This window comes from Babylonia areolata, chromosome 20 (assembly GCF_041734735.1).
Source record: "Babylonia areolata isolate BAREFJ2019XMU chromosome 20, ASM4173473v1, whole genome shotgun sequence".
Taxonomy (NCBI): domain Eukaryota; kingdom Metazoa; phylum Mollusca; class Gastropoda; order Neogastropoda; family Buccinidae; genus Babylonia; species Babylonia areolata.
In genome coordinates this window covers 1,257,813-1,281,052 of record NC_134895.1, presented here as the reverse complement: position 1 = coordinate 1,281,052, position 23,240 = coordinate 1,257,813, and the positions used below count along the sequence as shown (strand labels likewise).

The 23,240-nt window shown below is 41.8% G+C and overlaps 2 protein-coding genes across 3 annotated transcripts in view; one reads left to right on the top strand and one right to left on the bottom strand.

The window, feature by feature from the left end:
• LOC143294760 (DNA polymerase subunit gamma-1-like) overlaps positions 1-18,081 on the bottom strand; it is a 56,490-nt gene extending 38,409 nt beyond the window's left edge. The window contains exons 1-8 of one of the 2 annotated variants that reach the window (XM_076606231.1): positions 17,938-18,081; positions 15,927-16,609; positions 15,203-15,389; positions 14,057-14,215; positions 11,946-12,086; positions 11,285-11,364; positions 6,164-6,346; positions 4,195-4,360 (exon numbers count right to left, since the gene is read on the bottom strand). In XM_076606231.1, coding sequence (XP_076462346.1) covers positions 4,195-4,360; positions 6,164-6,346; positions 11,285-11,364; positions 11,946-12,086; positions 14,057-14,215; positions 15,203-15,389; positions 15,927-16,582 — 1,572 coding nt within the window. In that variant the 5' untranslated portion in view covers positions 16,583-16,609; positions 17,938-18,081. The remainder of the gene's footprint in view (positions 1-4,194; positions 4,361-6,163; positions 6,347-11,284; positions 11,365-11,945; positions 12,087-14,056; positions 14,216-15,202; positions 15,390-15,926; positions 16,610-17,937) is intronic. The other variant, XM_076606232.1, reaches the window with a different exon arrangement.
• Positions 18,082-18,384: 303 nt separating this feature from the next.
• LOC143294861 (tyrosine-protein kinase SYK-like) overlaps positions 18,385-23,240 on the top strand; it is a 45,423-nt gene continuing 40,567 nt past the window's right edge. Inside the window, exons 1-2 of the mRNA XM_076606380.1 lie at positions 18,385-18,458; positions 19,114-19,474. Of these exons, the coding sequence (XP_076462495.1) occupies positions 19,254-19,474 (221 nt within the window). The 5' untranslated portion in view covers positions 18,385-18,458; positions 19,114-19,253. The remainder of the gene's footprint in view (positions 18,459-19,113; positions 19,475-23,240) is intronic.

The window sequence follows — 23,240 nt, the reverse complement described above, 5'->3', positions numbered from 1 at the left end:
TCATGACTGGGTCTCAAAACTCAATCATTTGGCTCCTGGCTACTGCTGTTTTCATGAAAACGTCCCTACCATACACATCCATTTTTCCTACATTCCGTGTTAGAATTCAAACAAAGACTGCTTTCACAAAGGAAGGACTGAAGACTGGGTAAGGGAAGAAGCAACTCATGAAACATGGAATAGAGAAGACATGGATATGGACAAGTTGTGGACAGTTTGCTGTTACAAGTTCACTCACAAGTCAGCACTGGGTGACGCTCTGCTATTACACGTTATCTAAGAATTTGGAAGACACTGCAAGCGCTTCAAGGACACCTCGAAGACAAACCTCAAAGCCTGTGACATAGACATCGCTTCCTGGTTAAACTGATGCCCTTGACCGCTCTCGCTGGAGGATGCTGTGCTCTAGTGGCATAAAGACGTTTGAAAACAAGAGAACGCTGGACATTAAGGAGAAGTGTGAGGGAAGGAAGCAGGGCTTAACTTCTGGAGACATTTTCCCTTGCAACACCTGTGGGAAGTGCTGCGCATCCAGAATTGGCCTCTTCTCCCATATGAGGACACACTGACAGATAAGCCTGCCTGCCTACTCATCCATCGATCCGACGGGAGACTCCATCATCAAGAATTTGTTGGCAATGAGTCACAAGCTGAAAGTGAAAGGGGATGGGCCAACAAGCCATGGGAGAGAACTCCACACTGACGGCATCTGACACCTGAAAGATGCTTCACCACAGGTAAACGATGTAAGGGACTCCCAAGCACTTATCTGAGCTGGACAGCAGATTACTTGGGGACCCTAAGGTGTGAGACATGAGCATGGGTATGTAGGAAGATGAGTGGATGGGTATGTAGGAAGATGAGTGGGTATGTAGGAAGATGAGTGGATGGGTATGTAGGAAGATGAGTGGATGGGTATGAAGGAAGATGAGTGGATGGGTATGTAGGAAGATGAGTGGGTATGTAGGAAGATGAGTGGATGGGTATGTAGGAAGACAAGAGGATGTGTATGTAGGAAGACAAGACAAGAGGATGGGTATGTAGGAAGACAAGAGGATGGGTATGTAGGAAGACAAGACAAGAGGATGGGTATGTAGGAAGACGAGAGGATGGGTATGTAGGAAGACAAGACAAGAGGATGTGTATGTAGGAAGACAAGAGGATGGGTATGTAGGAAGACGAGAGGATGGGTATGTAGGAAGACAAGGCAAGAGGATGGGTATGTAGGAAGACGAGAGGATGGGTATGTAGGAAGACAAGAGGATGGGTATGTAGGAAGACAAGACAAGAGGATGGGTATGTAGGAAGACAAGACAAGAGGATGGGTATGTAGGAAGACGAGAGGATGGGTATGTAGGAAGACAAGATAACAGGATGGGTATGTAGGAAGACAAGAGAATGGGTATGTAGGAAGACGAGAGGATGGGTATGTAGGAAGACAAGAGGATGGGTATGTAGGAAGACAAGACAAGAGGATGGGTATGTAGGAAGACAAGAGGATGGGTATGTAGGAAGACAAGAGGATGGGTATGTAGGAAGACGAGAGGATGGGTATGTAGGGAGACAAGATAACAGGATGGGTATGTAGGAAGACAAGAGAATGGGTATGTAGGAAGACAAGACAAGAGGATGTGTATGTAGGAAGACAAGTGGATGGGTATGTAGGAAGACAAAATAAGAGGATGGGTATGTAGGAAGACGAGAGGATGGGTATGTAGGAAGACAAGAGAATGGGTATGTAGGAAGACAAGAGAATGGGTATGTAGGAAGACAAGAGGATGGGTATGTAGGAAGACAAGAGGATGGGTATGTAGGAAGACAAGATGAGAGGATGGGTATGTAGGAAGACAAGATGAGAGGATGGGTATGTAGGAAGACAAGAGGATGGGTATGTAGGAAGACAAGAGGATGGGTATGTAGGAAGACGACAGGATGGGTATGTAGGAAGACAAGATGAGAGGATGAGTATGTAGGAAGATGAGTAGGTATGTAGGAAGACAAGTGGATGGGTATGTAGGAAGATGAGTAGGTATGTAGGAAGACAAGAGGATGGGTATGTAGGAAGACAAGAGGATGGGTATGTAGGAAGATGTGGATGGGTATGTAGGAAGACAAGATGAGAGGATGAATATGTAGGAAGATGAGTAGGTATGTAGGAAGACAAGTGGATGGGTATGTAGGAAGATGAGTAGGTATGTAGGAAGACAAGACGAGAGGATGAATATGTAGGAAGATGAGTAGGTATGTAGGAAGACAAGTGGATGGGTATGTAGGAAGATGAGTAGGTATGCAGGAAGACAAGAGGATGGGTATGTAGGAAGATGAGTAGGTATGTAGGAGGACAAGAGGATGGGTATGTAGGAAGACAAGATGAGAGGATGAATATGTAGGAAGATGAGTAGGTATGTAGGAAGACAAGTGGATGGGTATGTAGGAAGATGAGTAGGTATGTAGGAAGACAAGAGGATGGGTATGTAGGAAGACAAGTGGATGGGTATGTAGGAAGATGAGTTGGTATGTAGGAAGACAAGATGAGAGGATGAATATGTAGGAAGATGAGTAGGTATGTAGGGAGACAAGTGGATGGGTATGTAGGAAGATGAGTAGGTATGTAGGAAGACAAGACGAGAGGATGAGTATGTAGGAAGATGAGTAGGTATGTAGGAAGACAAGTGGATGGGTATGTAGGAAGATGAGTAGGTATGTAGGAAGACAAGAGGATGGGTATGTAGGAAGATGAGTAGGTATGTAGGAAGACAAGAGGATGGGTATGTAGGAAGATGAGTAGGTATGTAGGAAGACAAGAGGATGGGTATGTAGGAAGACAAGTGGATGGGTATGTAGGAAGACAAGTGGATGGGTATGTAGGAAGATGAGTAGGTATGTAGGAAGACAAGAGGATGGGTATGTAGGAAGACAAGTGGATGGGTATGTAGGAAGATGAGTAGGTATGTAGGAAGACAAGTGGATGGGTATGTAGGAAGACAAGAGGATGGGTATGTAGGAAGACAAGAGGATGGGTATGTAGGAAGACAAGAGGATGGGTATGTAGGAAGACAAGGCAAGAGGATGGGTATGTAGGAAGACGAGAGGATGGATATGTAGGAAGACAAGACAAGAGGATGTGTATGTAGGAAGACGAGAGGATGGGTATGTAGGGAGACAAGATAACAGGATGGGTATGTAGGAAGACAAGTGGATGGGTATGTAGGAAGATGAGTAGGTATGTAGGAAGACAAGTGGATGGGTATGTAGGAAGGCAAGACAAGAGGATGGGTATGTAGGAAGACGAGAGGATGGGTATGTAGGAAGACAAGAGGATGGGTATGTAGGAAGACAAGACAAGAGGATGGGTATGTAGGAAGACGAGAGGATGGGTATGTAGGAAGACAAGAGGATGGGTATGTAGGAAGACGAGAGGATGGGTATGTAGGAAGACAAGTGGATGGGTATGTAGGAAGATGAGTAGGTATGTAGGAAGACAAGTGGATGGGTATGTAGGAAGATGAGTAGGTATGTAGGAAGACAAGTGGATGGGTATGTAGGAAGATGAGTAGGTATGTAGGAAGACAAGAGGATGGGTATGTAGGAAGACAAGTGGATGGGTATGTAGGAAGATGAGTAGGTATGTAGGAAGACAAGTGGATGGGTATGTAGGAAGACAAGTGGATGGGTATGTAGGAAGACAAGTGGATGGGTATGTAGGAAGACAAGAGGATGGGTATGTAGGAAGACAAGAGGATGGGTATGTAGGAAGACAAGTGGATGGGTATGTAGGAAGACAAGAGGATGGGTATGTAGGAAGACAAGTGGATGGGTATGTAGGAAGACAAGAGGATGGGTATGTAGGAAGACAAGAGGATGGGTATGTAGGAAGACAAGTGGATGGGTATGCAGGAAGACGAGACTGTCACAGGTGAGTGAGCCAGAGTTAATAATAATAAATAATAATGGTATTTATATAGTGCTGAATCTTGTGCAGAGACAAACCAAAGCGCTTTCACACCAGTCATTCACACGCATGCATAACTCTAAAACTGTAGAAACTAAAGACAAGGAAGGGCAGGCAAGGGGGGACTATTTTGGGAAGAGGTGGGTTTTAAGGCCAGACTTGAAAGAGCTGAGAGTGGAGACTTGATGAAGCGAAAGAGGAAGTTCATTCCAATCGCAAGGTGCAGAGACAGAGATACACACCTCCAGAAATGTGAGGAGGTCCACTGAGTCCTCATCACCAAGCGGTCTGCTAGGGGGGACCCCTCCCCCCACTGACCCTGTCTTCTGACCAGGCGAGGGTTTTTTCTTCATCCTGAAGTTGGCCACTGTCCAGTCCAGGTCCCACAGCCACGGGTCATCTTTGTACCTGTAAAGCACACCTGTCTGTCTGTACATGTACACACAACAATGGGTTGTCTATTTACCTGTAAAGCACACCTGTCTGTCTGTACATGTACACACTACAATGGGTTGTCTATTACCTGTAAAGCACACCTGTCTGTCTGTATATCTACACACAACAATGGGTTGTCTATTTACCTGTAAAGCACACCTGTCTGTCTGTATATCTACACACAACAATGGGTTGTCTATTTACCTGTAAAGCACACCTGTCTGTCTGTATATGTACACACAACAATGGGTTGTCTATTTACCTGTAAAGCACACCTGTCTGTCTGTACATGTACACACTACAATGAGTTGTCTATTTACCTGTAAAGCACACCTGTCTGTCTGTACATGTACACACAACAATGGGTTGTCTATTTACCTGTAAAGCACACCTGTCTGTCTGTACATGTACACACTACAATGGGTTGTCTATTTACCTGTAAAACACACCTGTCTGTCTGTACATGTACACACTACAATGGGTTGTCTTTTTACCTGTAAAGCACACCTGTCTGTCTGTACATGTACACACTACAATGGATTGTCTATTTACCTGTAAAGCACACCTGTCTGTCTGTACATGTACACACTACAATGGATTATCTATTTACCTGTAAAGCACACCTGTCTGTCTGTATATGTACACACTACAATGGGTTGTCTATTTACCTGTAAAGCACACCTGTCTGTCTGTACATGTACACACAACAATGGGTTGTCTATTTACCTGTAAAGCACACCTGTCTGTCTGTACATGTACACACAACAATGGGTTGTCTTTTTACCTGTAAAACACGCCTTTCTGTATCTACAAGTACAAACTACCATGGGTACAACACACCTTTCAGTCTGTACATGTAAATCCCACCATTGTTTGCCTTTATACCTGTAAAATACCCCTGCCTGCACAAAATGCATTAAAGGTTAAGGCTCAAGGTACCATAGCCTTATGGTTCTTGTGGCAGTAAACTTACACCCACTGTGTCTTGGGCTTGGCAAAGGATGGTGGGGCCCGGTCCTCTGCTTCCAACATTTTAACCTTCCATAGCCAAAGTCAGGTACCCATTCACACCTGTGCGCAGTGAGGAAAATAAGAAAAAGGTGCCTTTCCGGACACAGCTCCATGCTGAAGTGGGGCCTTGATGATGATACTCAAGTGCAGTGACAACACATCAATGCAATGACAACACATCAGTGACAACACATCAATGCAGTGACGACACACGAACGCTGTGATGACACACAGATGCAGTGACGACACATGAACGCCGTGACAACACACGAATGCTGTGACGACACACGGATGCAGTGACGACACACGGATGCAGTGATGACACACGAACGCTGTGACGACACATGTGACGACACACGAACGCAGTGACGACACACGGATGCAGTGATGACACACGAACGCTGTGACGACACATGTGACGACACACGAACGCTGTGATGACACACGGATGCAGTGACGACACATGGATGCAGTGATGACACACAGATGCAGTGACGACACACGAACGCCGTGACGACACACGGATGCAGTGACGACACACGGATGCAGTGACGACACACGGATGCAGTGACGACACACGAACGCACTGGCACAGCAGCATTTTTCCCCATGCCATTTTTTTTCTGTTTGAGCTCTTTCTTTTGTTCCACCTTGACCAAAAGGCTCTCACACACTCTAATGTATGCACATACACAGACGCACATGCACACCCACACGAACGCACACACACACACACACACACGCAAACACACACACACAACCTACGCTTCATCTTGCAGCAGGTGACAGGCCTCATTGGCCAGGGACATGAGCAACTTGCGCAGTTCTCGCTGACTCTCATCGTAGGTGGCGTTGGCGTGCTCAATGTAGCGAGGCCAGCGGCCATCCACAGGCAGGTAAGCTGTGCCCATCTCCAGCATTCCTGCCAGAGTCACAGGGTGAGGGAACCTGGAAAATCCACGGAGCTACAATGTATGATGTAACATGGGAATGTATGTCTTTTGTGGTATGTGATTACCTGTCACCTGAGTGTTCTTACTTCATTGAGACGTATGTGTGTATGAAGACATAGCTTTATGTGATTATTCAGTCCAGTTTCTTAACCTGTTCATTGCCAGCGTGATGAGTACCTGTCACACTGCAGTTGTGGCCATACTGCTCACATGACAGGATAACCCATCACTGTTTTCCTGAATTTTCCTTCAGTCAGAAATAGAAATAGCATCATTACTGTTGTCCAGCCCAGATGAAGACAGCATTCATAAACATGAACTGAGATCTAATACATATATGGGGTTTAACAGTTCAGTTTGTGTCCATGTCAGCATGTCATGTTTGTAAGCCATACACGTTTTTCGTGTATTGTGAGCCTTGCACTTCATGTGAAGTGTCATCGAGTCATGTGACTAGGGTGAGCTGTGCAACGATTGGCCAACACACATGAGGTGGTCAAAGTGGAGTGACTGCTTGGGGCAATCTGAAAGAAGCCAGCAAAGCAGACAGAAATGCACAGCTGTATTTCAGTTTCAGTTCCAATTTCTCAAGGAGGCATCACTGTGTTTGGACAAATCCATATACGCTACACCACATCTGCTAGGCAGATGCCAGACCAGCAGCATAACCCAACGTGCTTTGTCAGGCCTTGAGTGCATGCTTATTATATATCTGTGTACCTACCATAGTGGATTTCTGCTATAGAATTCTGCCAGAGGACAACACCCTCGTTGCCATGGGTTCTTTTTCAGTGTTTCAAGTGCATGCTGCACACGGAACCTCAGTTTATATCACCTCATCTGAATGACTAGATGCTCATCTGATTTTCCAGTCAAACTTGGGAGAAAGGATGAGAGCGGGATTCGAACCCACACCCCCATGGACTCTCTGTATTGGCAGCTGAGTGTCTTAACCATTCTGCCACCTTTCTCCCTGTACAGCTGAACTGAGCTGAAGAAAACTTAGCAAGAAAACGTAGCTGGAAGACGGCACCACAGAGTCAGACAAGTTGGATATGACAGCAGAAGACTATGACAAGGAGACGACAGGAGAAGACTATGACAAGGAGACGACAGGAGAAGACTATGACAAGGAGACGACAGGAGAAGACTATGACAAGGAGACGACAGGAGAAGGCTATGACAAGGAGACGACAGGAGAAGGCTATGACAAGGAGACGACAGGAGAAGACTGTGACAAGGAGACGACAGGAGAAGGCTATGACAAGGAGACGACAGGAGAAGGCTATGACAAGGAGACGACAGCAGAAGACTATGACAAGGAGACGACAGGAGAAGACTATGACAAGGAGACGACAGGAGAAGGCTATGACAAGGAGACGACAGGAGAAGGCTATGACAAGGAGACGACAGTAGAAGACTGTGACAAGGAGACGACAGGAGAAGACTATGACAAGGAGACGACAGTAGAAGACTATGACAAGGAGACGACAGGAGAAGACTGTGACAAGGAGACGACAGGAGAAGACTATGACAAGGAGACGACAGGAGAAGACTGTGACAAGGAGACGACAGCAGAAGACTGTGACAAGACGACAGCAGAAGACTGTGACACTTCACATGAAGACGGCATTAACAGAAGACGATGCCAGAGATAACAAAAGAACAGTGCCCCATAGAACGGCGCCATAATAAACAAGAGACAGGTTGCGGCAAGGACTGGCCAAAGTAAATCAGGTCTTTGTTTGTGTAGCTCACAACAAGCATTGTGTTGAGATTAATGTTCAGAGTGTTTTTAGAGTGCACCGGGGTTTGGGAGGGAAGAGATAGTAAATAATACTGAAAAAGTGTTGATTCTGGGATTGGTCTTTGTGTGTGGAATGAGAGGGAAGTGAGTGCAGAGTGATAGATCTTTTTCTGTCTACTTCATCTGGTGTTTTTTTTCTTCTGTGTTCTGTTGACAGTAACATGCGGTACAAAACACTGACCAACCAGCCCAGTCTCTGAGTTAAGCTAACTGGCAAACACCCACAGCAGACGACAACAAGCAACCTTGGATGACTTTGGGCAGGCAAAGGCAGATATGATGGCCCACATTATACCACAGATGCTGATTGTTCTGAGACTGACCCATACAGTGGTATATACCACAGATACTGATTGTTCTGAGACTGACCCATACAGTGGTATATCATGAGCCTGAAAATGCTGAAGCACTTCATGTGGAGCATGAAGGTATGGTCAAGTAAGTGCCACAACAACATCAAAGGCCGGCCAGAAACAGGAAGTGGAGTGGGGAGGGAGAGGAGGAGGAAGGGGGGGGGGGGGGAGAGTCAGGTCTTTGATGATAGCATAGTTTTGGGAATTGTTCCAATATACATATATGTTTTGATATTGCTATTTTAGTAAAGTTACACGACCTTGGATACAAGGACTTCATTAAGCGGGTCTTGTTTGTTTGCATGCTTGTTTGTATTGTTATTCAGTCTTTTGCTGTAAAACTCACAATGGTATAATATAATGCTTCAAGTATCAAGAAACATAAAAATTACATAGTTGAAATATACCTTGTTGTTAAATGAGATAAAAAATCATAATTTGCACTTGCCATAATTTCTGCTTTCATTAGAAAGCTTAGTCAATATTCTTTTAGAAAAAAAACATATGGTTTGCATACTTTTGACAAAAAATGTAGCCTGTACTTTGTTGATTTACAAAATACCCATTTCTCTGAAATTTCCCTGGCAGAGGGCCTGCATCAGGAATTCTGTTTCCCTGGCAATTAATGGGTTAATGGTAATATGCACAACATATTTCATGATTTATTTTCAGTTAGTCTTGATTATTTGTTAATTCATTTTTAGGCTGGTATTTATACAATTAACATCAGTGGCACACATTTTAAGTTTATACTCAGCTAAGCATTATGTATTATGAATCAGTGTTCTTACTGAAACATGGGAGCATGATCAAACTTTGTGATGTTCTGTGAATGTAATGCTTATGCTTTTTTCTTTTCCTTTAAAAACAATTCTACCTTCCTACCAATCTGCCTGGCTACCTGTGTGCCTGCCTGTCTCTCTCTGTCTGTGTGTTTGTCTGTCTATCTATCTATTCTATATATATGTGTGTGTGTGTGTATGCGCGTACGCATGCGTACGTGTGTGTGTGTGTGTGCATGTGTGCGTGCGTGTGCGTGTGTAGCCTTTTTTCTTGTCAACAATTTCTCTTTTGGATATAATAAAGCATATTTTTGTATCTCGACTCTTCAATGATGGATTCATGACAAACTACACAATGCACTCACAATTATACAATACAGTAGTAAAAGTAGTGAATCACAAGGTGTAGAAAGATACCACAATACAATGCAGCAGTACAAGTAGTGAATCACATGGTGTAGAAAGATACCACAATACAGCAGTACAAGTAGTGAATCACATGGTGTAGAAAGATACCACAATACAATGCAGCAGTACAAGTAGTGAATCACATGGTGTAGAAAGATACCACAATACAGCAGTACAAGTAGTGAATCACATGGTGTAGAAAGATACCACAATACAGCAGTACAAGTAGTGAATCACATGGTGTAGAAAGATACCACAATACAGCAGTACAAGTAGTGAATCACATGGTGTAGAAAGATACCACAATACAATGCAGCAGTACAAGTAGTGAATCACATGGTGTAGAAAGATACCACAATACAATGCAGTAGTACAAGTAGTGAATCACAAGGTGTAGAAAGATACCACAATACAATACAGCAGTACAAGTAGTGAATCACATGGTGTAGAAAGATACCACAATACAGCAGTACAAGTAGTGAATCACATGGTGTAGAAAGATACCACAATACAATGCAGCAGTAAAAGTAGTGAATCACATGGTGTAGAAAGATACCACAATACAATACAGCAGTACAAGTAGTGAATCACAAGGTGTAGAAAGATACCACAATACAATACAGCAGTACAAGTAGTGAATCACATGGTGTAGAAAGATACCACAATACAGCAGTACAAGTAGTGAATCACATGGTGTAGAAAGATACCACAATACAATGCAGTAGTACAAGTAGTGAATCACATGGTGTAGAAAGATACCACAATACAATACAGTAGTAAAAGTAGTGAATCACATGGTGTAGAAAGATACCACAATACAGCAGTACAAGTAGTGAATCACATGGTGTAGAAAGATACCACAATACAATACAGCAGTACAAGTAGTGAATCACATGGTGTAGAAAGATACCACAATACAATACAGCAGTAAAAGTAGTGAATCACATGGTGTAGAAAGATACCACAATACAGCAGTACAAGTAGTGAATCACATGGTGTAGAAAGATACCACAATACAATACAGTAGTACAAGTAGTGAATCACATGGTGTAGAAAGATACCACAATACAATGCAGCAGTACAAGTAGTGAATCACATGGTGCAGAAAGATACCACAATACAATGCAGCAGTACAAGTAGTGAATCACATGGTGCAGAAAGATACCACAATACAAAGCAGTACAAGTAGTGAATCACAAGGTGTAGAAAGATACCACAATACAAAGCAGCAGTACAAGTAGTGAATCACATGGTGTAGAAAGATACCACAATACAATACAGTAGTAAAAGTAGTGAATCACAAGGTGTAGAAAGATACCACAATACAATACAGCAGTACAAGTAGTGAATCACATGGTGTAGAAAGATACCACAATACAGCAGTACAAGTAGTGAATCACATGGTGTAGAAAGATACCACAATACAGCAGTACAAGTAGTGAATCACATGGTGTAGAAAGATACCACAATACAATACAGCAGTACAAGTAGTGAATCACAAGGTGTAGAAAGATACCACAATACAATGCAGTCAGTCTGTTGACCATTCATGTCTGCAAGGTTAGAACTAGTAGACAGCTTACCGTTCCAGAAATTGTGGCCACAGCTTGGCAAAAACTGCCTGAGTAGCCAGCACATCCTTTGCACAGTAAGTCATCAGGTTCTGCAAAATACTGACTGTGTTTATCAACGGGCACACACATATGTGCGAGACCGAACATGAAAATAAGCATATGAACACACACATGCACCCATACACACACAGTGCCTCATACTCACACACACACACACACACACTCACACACACACACACACTCACACACACACGCACATGTGTGCGCGCACACGAGCAACACCCAGAGTATGTAATCATTCTAATGAAAATCAGTAAATCAGTAAATTGTTGCTGAAGATTTGTTCTCACTTCTGGGAAAGAGAGTTGTTGGAAATGAAATGAAACAAACCAAAACAAAAACATCGATGCATTCCATTCTGAAGGTTTGATAAGAATATAAAGAAAACGAGTCAAAAGGAAAACAAGTAAACACATGAACAGTCCAGGTGCCAGCGGCATTGCTTGGTTCTAATTTTTTGACAGTTACATGTGACTACATGCCTACGTTGACCAAACTACGCCATTGGTCAGTTCCATACTACACACAGTTAGTAGCGGGTTACGACCATACTAGGCTCTTCCGTCCGAGCAATGCAACTGGCTCCAGTAACACTGACAGACAGACAGACCTGAAAATCCCCTCTGACGTCCTGAAGGGTACCACTAACGAAGACGTCGCGCGTTTCTTTGTCCAGGGCCTCTCCCTGACAGTGTAGTTGGTACACCGCCTTCAGACTGTTCAGGCTGCTCACCGTCTTCCATTCGTCAGTCTGAAAATCACACACACAGTGCAAGTCTTCCTGCTGAAACACACACACACACAGCGCAAGTCTTCTATATGAAAAACACACACAGTGCAAGTCTTCCATATGAAAAACACACACAGTGCAAGTCTTCCATATGAAAAACACACACACAGTGCAAGTCTTCCATATGAAAAACACACACAGTGCAAGTCTTCCATATGAAAAACACACACAGTGCAAGTCTTCCATATGAAAAACACACACAGTGCAAGTCTTCCTACTGAAACACACACACACAGCACACGTCTTCCTACTGAAACACACACACACACAGTGCAAGTCTTCCTGCTGAAACACACACACACAGCACACGTCTTCCTACTGAAACACACACACACACAGCACACGTCTTCCATCTGAAACACACACACACACAGTGCAAGTCTTCCTGCTGAAACACACACACACAGCACACGTCTTCCTACTGAAACACACACACACACAGCACACGTCTTCCTACTGAAACACACACAGCACACGTCTTCCTACTGAAACACACACACACACAGCACAGGTCTTCCATCTGAAAAACATACGCACAGCCCAAGTCTTCTATCTGAAAAACATACACACACAGTGCACGTCTTCCATTTGAAAAACACACACACAGTGCACGTCTTCCATTTGAAAAACACACGCACAGAGCAAGTCTTCCATCTGAAAAAAACACACACAGAGCAAGTCTTCCATCTGAAAAAAACACACACAGAGCAAGTCTTCCATCTGAAAAAAACACACACAGAGCAAGTCTTCCATCTGAAAAACACATGCACAGAGCAAGTCTTCCATCTGAAAAAAACACACACAGAGCAAGTCTTCCATCTGAAAAATACACACAGTGCAAGTCTTCCATCTGAAAAACACACGCACAGAGCAATTCTTCCATCTGAAACACACATACACAAAGCAAGTCTTCCATCTGAAAAACACACACACAGAGCAAGTCTTCCATCTGAAAAACGCACACACAGAGCAAGTCTTCCATCTGAAAAACACACACACAAAGCAAGCCTTCCATCTGAAAAACACACACACAGAGCAAGTCTTCCATCTGAAAAACACACACACACAGCAAGTCTTCCATCTGAAACACACACACAAAGCAAGCCTTCCATCTGAAAAACACACACACAGAGCAAGTCTTCCATCTGAAAAAAAAACATGCACAGAGCAAGTCTTCCATCTGAAAAACACACACACAAAGCAAGCCTTCCATCTGAAAAACACACACACAGAGCAAGCCTTCCATCTGAAAAACACACACACAGAGCAAGTCTTCCTACTGAAACACACACACACACACACACACACACAGTGCAAGTCTTCCTACTGAAACACACACACACAGTGCAAGTCTTCCTACTGAAACACACACACACACACAGTGCAAGTCTTCCTATTGAAACACACACACAGAGCAAGTCTTCCATCTGAAAAACACACACACAGACCAAGTCTTCCATCTGAAAATCACATACAAAGCACAAGTTTGTGCTAATCTGCTGACTGGGACCACTATTTCTGCTGGAGTAAGTTTCTGGTGCCTTTTCTGCATATGAGGCAAACCCACTTTTCATGTTCGCTCCACTTAGTTCACTTAGCAAATCATTATTAAGAAAAAAAGGGGACTCCCACCTGGTGTATGCTCATAAAAATGTATTCTTATTATCCAGACACACTAAACCTAAACTAATCATTCAGAGTCTGATTATGTTCACTGAACCAAACTTTGGTGAAGAAAAAATTGGAATAAATGTAGGACGTCAATGGACATCTTACAAGCACTATGGTAATACTTTGTGTGGGATGTCAACTAATGTATTATAGGTACTGAATGGGTTAAACATTCCCTGTTTTTCTGAGCGTTCTCAAAACACAGGGAAGACTATGATCTGAATAACAGGCGAATGACGAGATTATGTTGTGCCACTCACAGAAGCCATGTTGAACATTTTCTGTCTTTCGGAGTGCTCTCTGACTTCTTTGCGTGACGACTCCTTCAAGGACGACTGGTACAGGATGCGCTGGAAACTGGTCAGTCCACAGATGGCAATGTGCATTGACATGGTGTCCATGAATCGAACTCTGCTTCCCTGCCATACACAAACACACACACACACACACACACAAGCACAGCCACACATGCATACACTCACACACACATACAAAACAATATACATACACAAACATAGTCACACGCAACACATACACATAGTTCACACACACACAACACATACACACATTCACTCACACATGCACACACACAACACACATACACAAACATACCCTCACTCAACACACACACATACAGTTACACACACATACACTCACACACGCGCACACGCACACACACACGCACACGCACACACACACACACACACACACACACACACTGTGAGTATGGCTGTATTACCAAAGTGCAGAAAGAAACGGATAGATATTTAACAAGGAAACAATCAACAGCAAGCTATCCCTTTCTTTTGCCTGAAATTAGTTTACTTTGATGGAAAAAAACCAAAACAAACCCACCTCACAATAAAATTCATGCTATTCATTGATTCTGGCTATTCAGACTGTTGCTGGATGAACTGTCAAGACAGCAAAACATTAAATTGTATTCAACATTCATTTTAACCTATTGGTCAAAGAAGTAATTCTTCAAGACAGCTGCAGTTTGTACAAGAGAGAGGCTTCGATGAAGGCTGCTGAAGTGATCACAAACACTGCACTTTTTCTGCAGGACAATTTGAAGGAATACTTCTTGAACGTCAGGTTGGGAAACACAACCGAAACAGATTGTCAACAACCCCCCAGTAATGTCCCTGTTTTTCTCACCTCTCCACCACCCTGTGTGTGTGTGTGTGTGTGTGTGTGTGTGTGTGTGTGTGTGTGTGTGTGTGTGTGTGTGTGTGTGTGTGTGTCTGTGTGTGTGTGTGTGTGTGTGTGTGTGTGTGTGTGTGCATGTTGTTTGCGCCCACTTCACTTGCAGCAAAAAGAATCAGAAGAAAGAAAAAAACAACAACTTAAAACCCGGAATAACCAGAAAGACTGCATGACTTTAGATGACACCAACCACCAACCTGAATGAGGTACTGTTCCTTCACAAACGAGCGGTCAAAGCTGACATTGTGTCCTATGACCAGACGGCGTTTGTGCGGCAGACTGGTGGAGCTGCGTCCAGTCTCCAGGGGGATCAGATCCCCCAGTCCCGGCTCCCGCTGCCATCGTAACTTGTCCTGCACCACGCTCTCGGCAGTCCATGAATACCTGCACATCATCAGTCATGGTGGACGCAGGACAACACTGGTCACTAGGGCACAGCTGTATGTCCATGCTGTGAACTCACAGAAGTCCACTCCTGCCGTCTCTTTCAGTTCACGCACACACACAAACATTATGCACACATACATACACACATGCTGACATTCATTCACACACATACACGCACAGATATTTACACACAAATAAAACACACACAAAAACATATGCATCTGCACACACACCCTCACACACACACATGCATGCACACAAACTGGTCAAAGGGGGATAGGTGTAGATCCTTGCTTTAAACTCAGAAAATGCACTCCTGCTATTTCTTATGGTTCACACACAACACATACATCCTCTCACATGCACAAACACACACACACATACACATGCACACACTCACTGACACTCAAACACATACATGCACAGATATTCACACACAAAGAATCACACACATGCAAATACACACACACAAACACACAGACACATACACACACAGAGTGTCTGTATGGACCCACACACAACACCATGACTGACCAGTGTGTGGGGGACAGGGCAGTGGCCAGCGTTGGAAAGTGACCCTCCTGCATCAAACACTCAATGTCAAACACCAACACCTCCTCCTCAGGAAATGCCACGCTCTGCCAGGTCCCATCACTCTGATACTTTGTCCACCCCTTCCTCTTCACCCACTCTCTGGGCAGTGGGGGTGGGCTGGACTGGCACATTCTCTCCGCCATCACCTTGAAGTCGTCTGTCTGCTGTGAAGCGATGTGCCGGAAGTGCTCATCCATGGTCTGTCCACACAGTGATGGCAGCTGAAGGTGCACATCAGGCAGGTGTTCACCACTGCCTTGGAGAAGACCAAACTTGTGCAGGTGAGCAACAATTTTTGACAGATCTTCCTTTTCTTTGGTCGGTGACTGTGATGACAGAGGCAAAGGAGGATGTGATGTTGACTGTGATTTCCGCAAGGAATCAGCTGACTCAGGGGAGAGAACCTGGTTTTGTTCCAGTCTACCTTCAGCGGGAAAGATCTGTCTGTGGAGCATGTCAGTCAGCATCTGAATGTTGAGGGCATTGAATCGCTGTAGGTGGCCATTCAGACAGCAGTGCAGCCATCGCCTGTGACTCCATGACACTGTGAGTCTGCAGGACAGCACATTCCACAGCCGTCTGTGAGGCATCATCATCACACTCCAGGGGGTGACTTTGATCTGCTAAAACAACAAAAACAGAACAAACTGTGGTTCAGCAGTATCAATCAGTATTTCAAACAGCTGCACCTCTTTGACTGGATGATTCTTTTTTTCTATGTTTATTTCTTCTTTTACGTTTGGTTCTTTGTCTTTTTATGGATTGCATAATATTCACAGTGAGTTTTCTGTCATGCTTTACTGTATTCATCAAATTAGCAAACCACTGAGTTACAAGATCAATGTCTTCATCAGATACCTGTATATTGTGTCAAAAGATTCATTAGGTGCCCTTCATATCAAAAGATGACCTATTCTTTTACATGGTAAAGACCAAAATAGTTCAAAGGACAAAATGACTTGTTCTTTTTTCTGGATCACGCTATAATTTTACAAATAATGGTGCTGTGACTTAGAAGTTGTGCGTGGTTTGTATTGAATACCCAGTCATTCCAGTTCACCCAACCCCTTCTACTGATTCACTACAGAAAGAACAGGAAAAGAATGTAGGCTGCCTAGAATATGCCGGATACATTCAAACTGGAACTGAAGGATGTGTGCTTTGACATAATTACCATCAAGCAAAATTAAATATTATAATTAAAAGCATAATAAATTTACAATAATTATCAGGTTAATACATTATTCAATCTTTAAGATTTTGCTTGTGTAAATTAAAAGACTGTAATTAGTAAAGGAGACAACTGATAATATGCAAGAGCCTTTCAAAATACCAATAAAAAATGAAGCAGTGAAAAATGTCATAATATTTTGCAGTCCTACCCAGTTATTAAATATAAACCTTTACTCATGACAAATAACCAGTTTTACCAGATCTCTGTTGCAGTTCTAATCAGTTCTAAAATCTAGCTTTTTAACAGGATATATTTATTGCATTCCCAACCAGTTGTAAAATCTAAACTTTTAATGTATTAACACACATTACAGATGTGTGTAGGGGCCAAAGGCTGGGGTAGACAAAAAAAACAACAACAAAAAAACATGACTTAAGAATGCTGTTTAAATGTGTTGTTTTTGTAAACACTCATGTACACCTTCATGTCTGCACTGGGTACGATTCTCTAACATCCATTTATGTCTGACAGTTTCAAGTATTGTGTCCACATTGTTTACTAAGTAGAATCGAGTTTGACAATCTATTGACCAGTGCCTTTTAATTAAGGCCCAGTTGTTTAGGGCTTGGGTGTCTTTAGTGTAACTAATAACCAAAGTATTAATCAAAGTGTCAGTATTAGCAAAAGGTGTGAAAAAACAAGGGTGTGTTTAATATCATTGTTAATATTGTTTGTTTCTATCTTTCAAAACTTCAGGTAATATAACGCTTTACGCACTTCTCTGTGTATGTCAGTGTCCCGCTGTTGCTCTTTTGACTGACGCTAAGAAGCAGCCCACGCTGTAAGCAACAGGCCCAGCGACAGTGTGGATTGGAGTCCGTTTGTTCTGTCGGTCCAGTTGAAATCGAGCACTTCACATTGCGCGATTGCTTCTGGATTGCAAGTTATTTCCCTTATATTCCACATTTGTTTTCGTAGTTCAAGAATGCTTTCGCGTAGAAATAGAACCAAAACAGTGACAAGTCAGCGGATTTGACATACTGGTGGGTTTTAAATGAAGAATTGTCCTCCAAGGAACAAAGGTCTTAAATTCAAACAGTGTTAGCTTTGGGAAGGCTGTGAGCGTGTTTCCAACAAAAATCGAAAGTATGCAGGTGCACAAGGGAGGCTATCTCAATTTACTTTGCAATGTTCAAGCGGCAAAGATTATTTGTTTTTAATGTTGTTTGGGATCTTGTTGCATATTACTTCCTGCTGGAAAGTTTTTGTTCTTGCGTTCATGTTCTTGGAGTTTGAAGGTTTGTGCAAGAAAAAGTTTTCACATTGGCTTACTAACAACCCGATTCTCGTTCTAACCACAGTGAAACAAAGCTTGCCTTTGTGAAATTTAACTAAACTGAGCGCTGTTGTTATTTTAAAGCAATATGAAAACTAAACTGAAGTTCATTCCGGAAGTAAAATCGTCTCCATAGACTCGGTCGACGAACATCTGTGTGTTTTTAGCTGGGAGAAACCAATTATTGACATTACTTGCATAGTAACCGACGTGTGGGACCAATTTTGTATGTATCTGTATATGTATTACCGACTTAGGAGAGAATTCGTACATGTACATGTACACATGTATTACATAAATGATAATTATAATGTAATCCCCAGTATATGACTATCATTATGCTATAAATCTATAATCCCTCCCAAAAGTCTTTAAAAAAATTCATTTTTTACATTTTGTCAAGGTTGACAGTGACTTATTCTGATTTGGTAAACTAGATGTATGTTTGGTTACTTATTTAGAAATGAGTGATAAATGTGTGTGTTCATATGTGTTCCTTCATTACTTTATATAATGCCTCTTGTGCAGATGTAGTATGTGTATGTAAACAAGAAATGCAAGTTTTACACATAAATTGGGGGGGAAGAATCATTTTATGCATTTAGTTTTGCTTGCAGGAGCTGTTGACTGAGACAAAAGCATGTGATGGTGGCCCTGAAGGGCATGATGATGACACCTTCACCAGCAGAACACTGACAAAGGCAGAGACAGTTACACAGCTCAGGGGAAGAAGTCCGTGTCAAAGAGAAGTAGCACCATGCCTCGATTAAGCTTTAAGGACAAAGGGTCAGTCAAGAAGGGTGGCGGCTCGTCAGGTCCCATGCGCCCCTCCAAACTGCAATACTTCTATGGCCGCATTACCAGGGAAGAAGCAGAGGACTTTCTTAATTCCCGTGGAGGGAGAAATGGCATGTTTCTTCTGCGAGAGAGCATCAGCCCCATGGGCAACTATGCCATCAGTCTGGTTTACAATAACTCGTAAGTCTGGTTGTACTAATAGTGAGGACTATGGATGTGTTACAGAAACTGTAACTCTGGTTGTGACAGGACTTAGATTATGTTAAAAAGCGGTAAGTCTGGATGTGACAGGACAAATGCTGTGTTACAGAAACTGTAAGTCTGGTTTTGACAGTGAGGAATAATCATGTGTTATAGAAACTGTATATGTCTGGTTTTGACAGTGTGGACTTAGCTTGTGTTATAGAAACTGAGTCTGGTTGTGATTTTTTGGACTAAGTTAGTGTTACAGAAACTGTCTGGTTATGACATTGTGGACTTTAGAAGCCTGTGTTGTAGAAGCTGTCTAGTTGTGACAGGACTAAGGTTATGTCATAGAAAATAAGCCTGTTTGTGACAGTTAGGACTGTGTTTGTGTTGCAGAAACAGTAACTGTGTAAGTCCATATTTGATAGTTAGGACTAGGGTTATATTACAGTTACTAAGTCTCTTTGGGACAGGACTTAGGTAGTGTCATAAAGATTCTAAGTCTGGTTTAGACAGTAAGATTTAGGTTGTGTTACAGAAACTATAAATCTGGTTGTGATAGTGATGACTATGGTTATGTTACAGTATAGTAGTTCTGGCTGTGACAGTGAGGACTGTGGTTGTGTTACAGAAACTGTAACTCTGGTTATGATAGTGAGGACTATGGTTTTGTTACTGAAACTGTAACTCTGGTTATGATAGTGAGGACTATGGTTGTGTTACAGAAACTGTAATTCTGGTTATGACAGTGAGGACTATGGTTTTGTTACAGAAACTGTAACTCTGGTTATGATAGTAAGGACTATGGTTGTGTTACAGAAACTGTAACTCTGGTTATGATAGTAAGGACTATGGTTGTGTTACAGAAACTGTAATTCTAGTTGTGATATTGAGGACTATGGTTGTGTTACAGAAACTGTAACTCTGGTTTTGACAGTGAGAACTATGGTTATGTTACAAAAACTGTGACTCTGGATATGATAGTGAGAACTATGGTTGTGTTACAGAAACTGTAACTCTGGTTATGATAGTGAGAACTATGGTTATGTTACAGAAACTGTAAGTGTAACTCTGGTTGTGACAGTGAGGACAAAGGTTGTGTTACAGAAACTGTAATTCTGGTTATGACAGTGAGGACTATGATTATGGTTATATGTGTCATAAAAAAACAACTGAGTCTGGTTGTGTCTGTGAGGACTGTGGTTGTGTTAGAGAAAATGTTACTACTACAGTGTGAGTCTGGTTGTGACAGGACTAAGACTGTTTTGCAGAAACTATAAGTCTGGTTGTGACAGAAAAACAACAACTAAGGTTGTGAAAGAAACGGTAAGTATGGTTATGACAGGTTTAAAGCTGTATTATAGAATCTGTAAGTCTGGTTGTAATAGTTGAGACTAAGGTATTACAGACACTGTGTGTGTGGTTGTGACAATGAAGACTGACTAAAGCTGTGTTGGTATGATGGAAAGGACGAGAGATGTGTCTCTTATGGATGTACTCAATGCTTTATTTAGTGTTGGGCAGCTGTCCAAATAATTCAGTCTGACTTTTTCCGCCCCCTTTTTTTTTTCTTTTTTTTTTTTTTGTATATCAAGGGGAACCCATCCCACACTGGTTTCCTTTATAACGACCAAGCAGACAGGGCAGCAAAAAGGGGAGCAAAGAATCATATAGATAGTATAAAAGTATATTGCCCATTGTCATACAAGGAAATAAGCAATATACTAGAAAGAGACTTTTATAGGTGCTTGAATTCAAGACTAAAACCTCGTCAGTTGACTCTCTCAGACTTTGGTCCGATTAGCAGACCAATTCTGAGTTTAGCTCTCAGACTATTATCAGATTCATTACGGACCAAGTATTGTTCTAATGTCAAGTGCATATGCTTTAGTAACCTGACAATTAAGCATATAATTTTTGACTGTAGCTTGATGAAACCTTATGTACATGAAAGTGTGTCTTCACAAGTGACTGAGAATATTGATGTTTTTGACTTTTTGCATTCATTATCAGTTATTTCGCTTGTCAGTTTAACGACTTCTCTTTTACGAAGTCCTTTAAGTAATTTCCTGTAATTGTATTTAGATCTTTTTTTTTTTTTTTTTTTTTTTCAAATTTCACCCTCATTTCACCTTCATTTGCCCAGTTTCCCCCAACCCTCCATTTATTCACATCTCCCACCCCTTCTGACCGATAATACTCAAATGTATTCATAAATACTTTAACAAAATGTCTTCAGTCACCGATATGAGTGACAGGACATTAAACAAAACATCCTCCTTCCTGCTCCACATACCACAGAACACATTATTCACACTCACAAAGCCAAAGAACAATGTTAAACAGTGTCTCTTTCACTGGTTTCAGAGCAAACCGTTACATGTTCTCCTGAGAAGGAAGTTCAAGGTATAATTAACATCAGAAAAGTACATAACAGCTGGTGAATTACAGAGGTCTGGAGTCTGATTTGGACCAATACAATCCTGTTGTCTGTAACGTAAAGGCCGTTTGAGTTTCCTGGTGTTGTACTTCCCAGTTCTTTTCTGATAAGTCAAGTGGTATGTGACTTGCAGATTGTTGTACACACTTGACATATGTTTGAACTTCCTTGTCAGGGGGGAAAAAATGTTCATGTTGGTAAAAGAGAACTGTTCAATATCATTGGCTGAGTGTGTGGACTTTCTTTTCTGTAGAATTTCCATGTTCATCAGTTAAATGTGTGTGCGTAATATATGTGTCTGCGTGTGTGTGTGTAATTAAGTAATGTAATATGCGTAATCTTTGAATCTGTTATATGCTTTTGTGTGTCAAACCTTATTTTTTTCTTCTTCTTCATCTTGTAAGCTATTGCATGTGTGTGTATGTGTTTACTTTAATGTTTATTGAGAGAGACCAGCTTTCAACAAGTATTCATTATTACTATTATTTTTGTTGTTGATTTCCACTCAAAGCCCATTTTCAGAAGAAGGCATAAATGAATACTTAATCAATGAAAAAGTAGTAAATCAGGAGATCTATACGTCAAGAAGTAATTGATAATAATCTGTAATTGATAATAATCTATTAATTTACAACATAATTCACACATACATACATACATATATATATATATATATATATATATATATATATATATATATATATATATATATATCCGTGCAGACTCTCAGCCACCATCACCACACCCCACACTCCATCTCTCACCTCTCTTTCTCCGAGTCTGTCTTACACCACAAACCAGCACAGCGTGACACAAAATAATGCAATACACATTAACCACAACACAGTACACATTAACCACAACACAACACACATTAACCACAACACAATACACATTAACCACAACACATTAACACATTAACCACAACACAACACACATTAACCACAACACAACACACATTAGCCACAACACAATACACATTAACCACAACACAATACACATAAACTGGAACACAATACACTTAAACTGCAATACAATGTACATTGAGTGCTGCACAATGAATATGCATGATTTACTGCTGAACAATTCGCAATACAACATGATATACATGAATTGTGTGTGAAGTTGAATTTTATATCAGTGTTCAAGATTATTATATTTGAATGTTTGAGGTGAGAGAAAGATTAAATTATTACTTTTTTTTTAATAGATGTTTTGACACACACATGTGCACAGTTTGTGTAGAATGCAAGTTTTGCTTTTTTTTTCCACTTTGGATGTCATTATTTCCTTGCATGACTTGTATAACAGGAAAAAAAA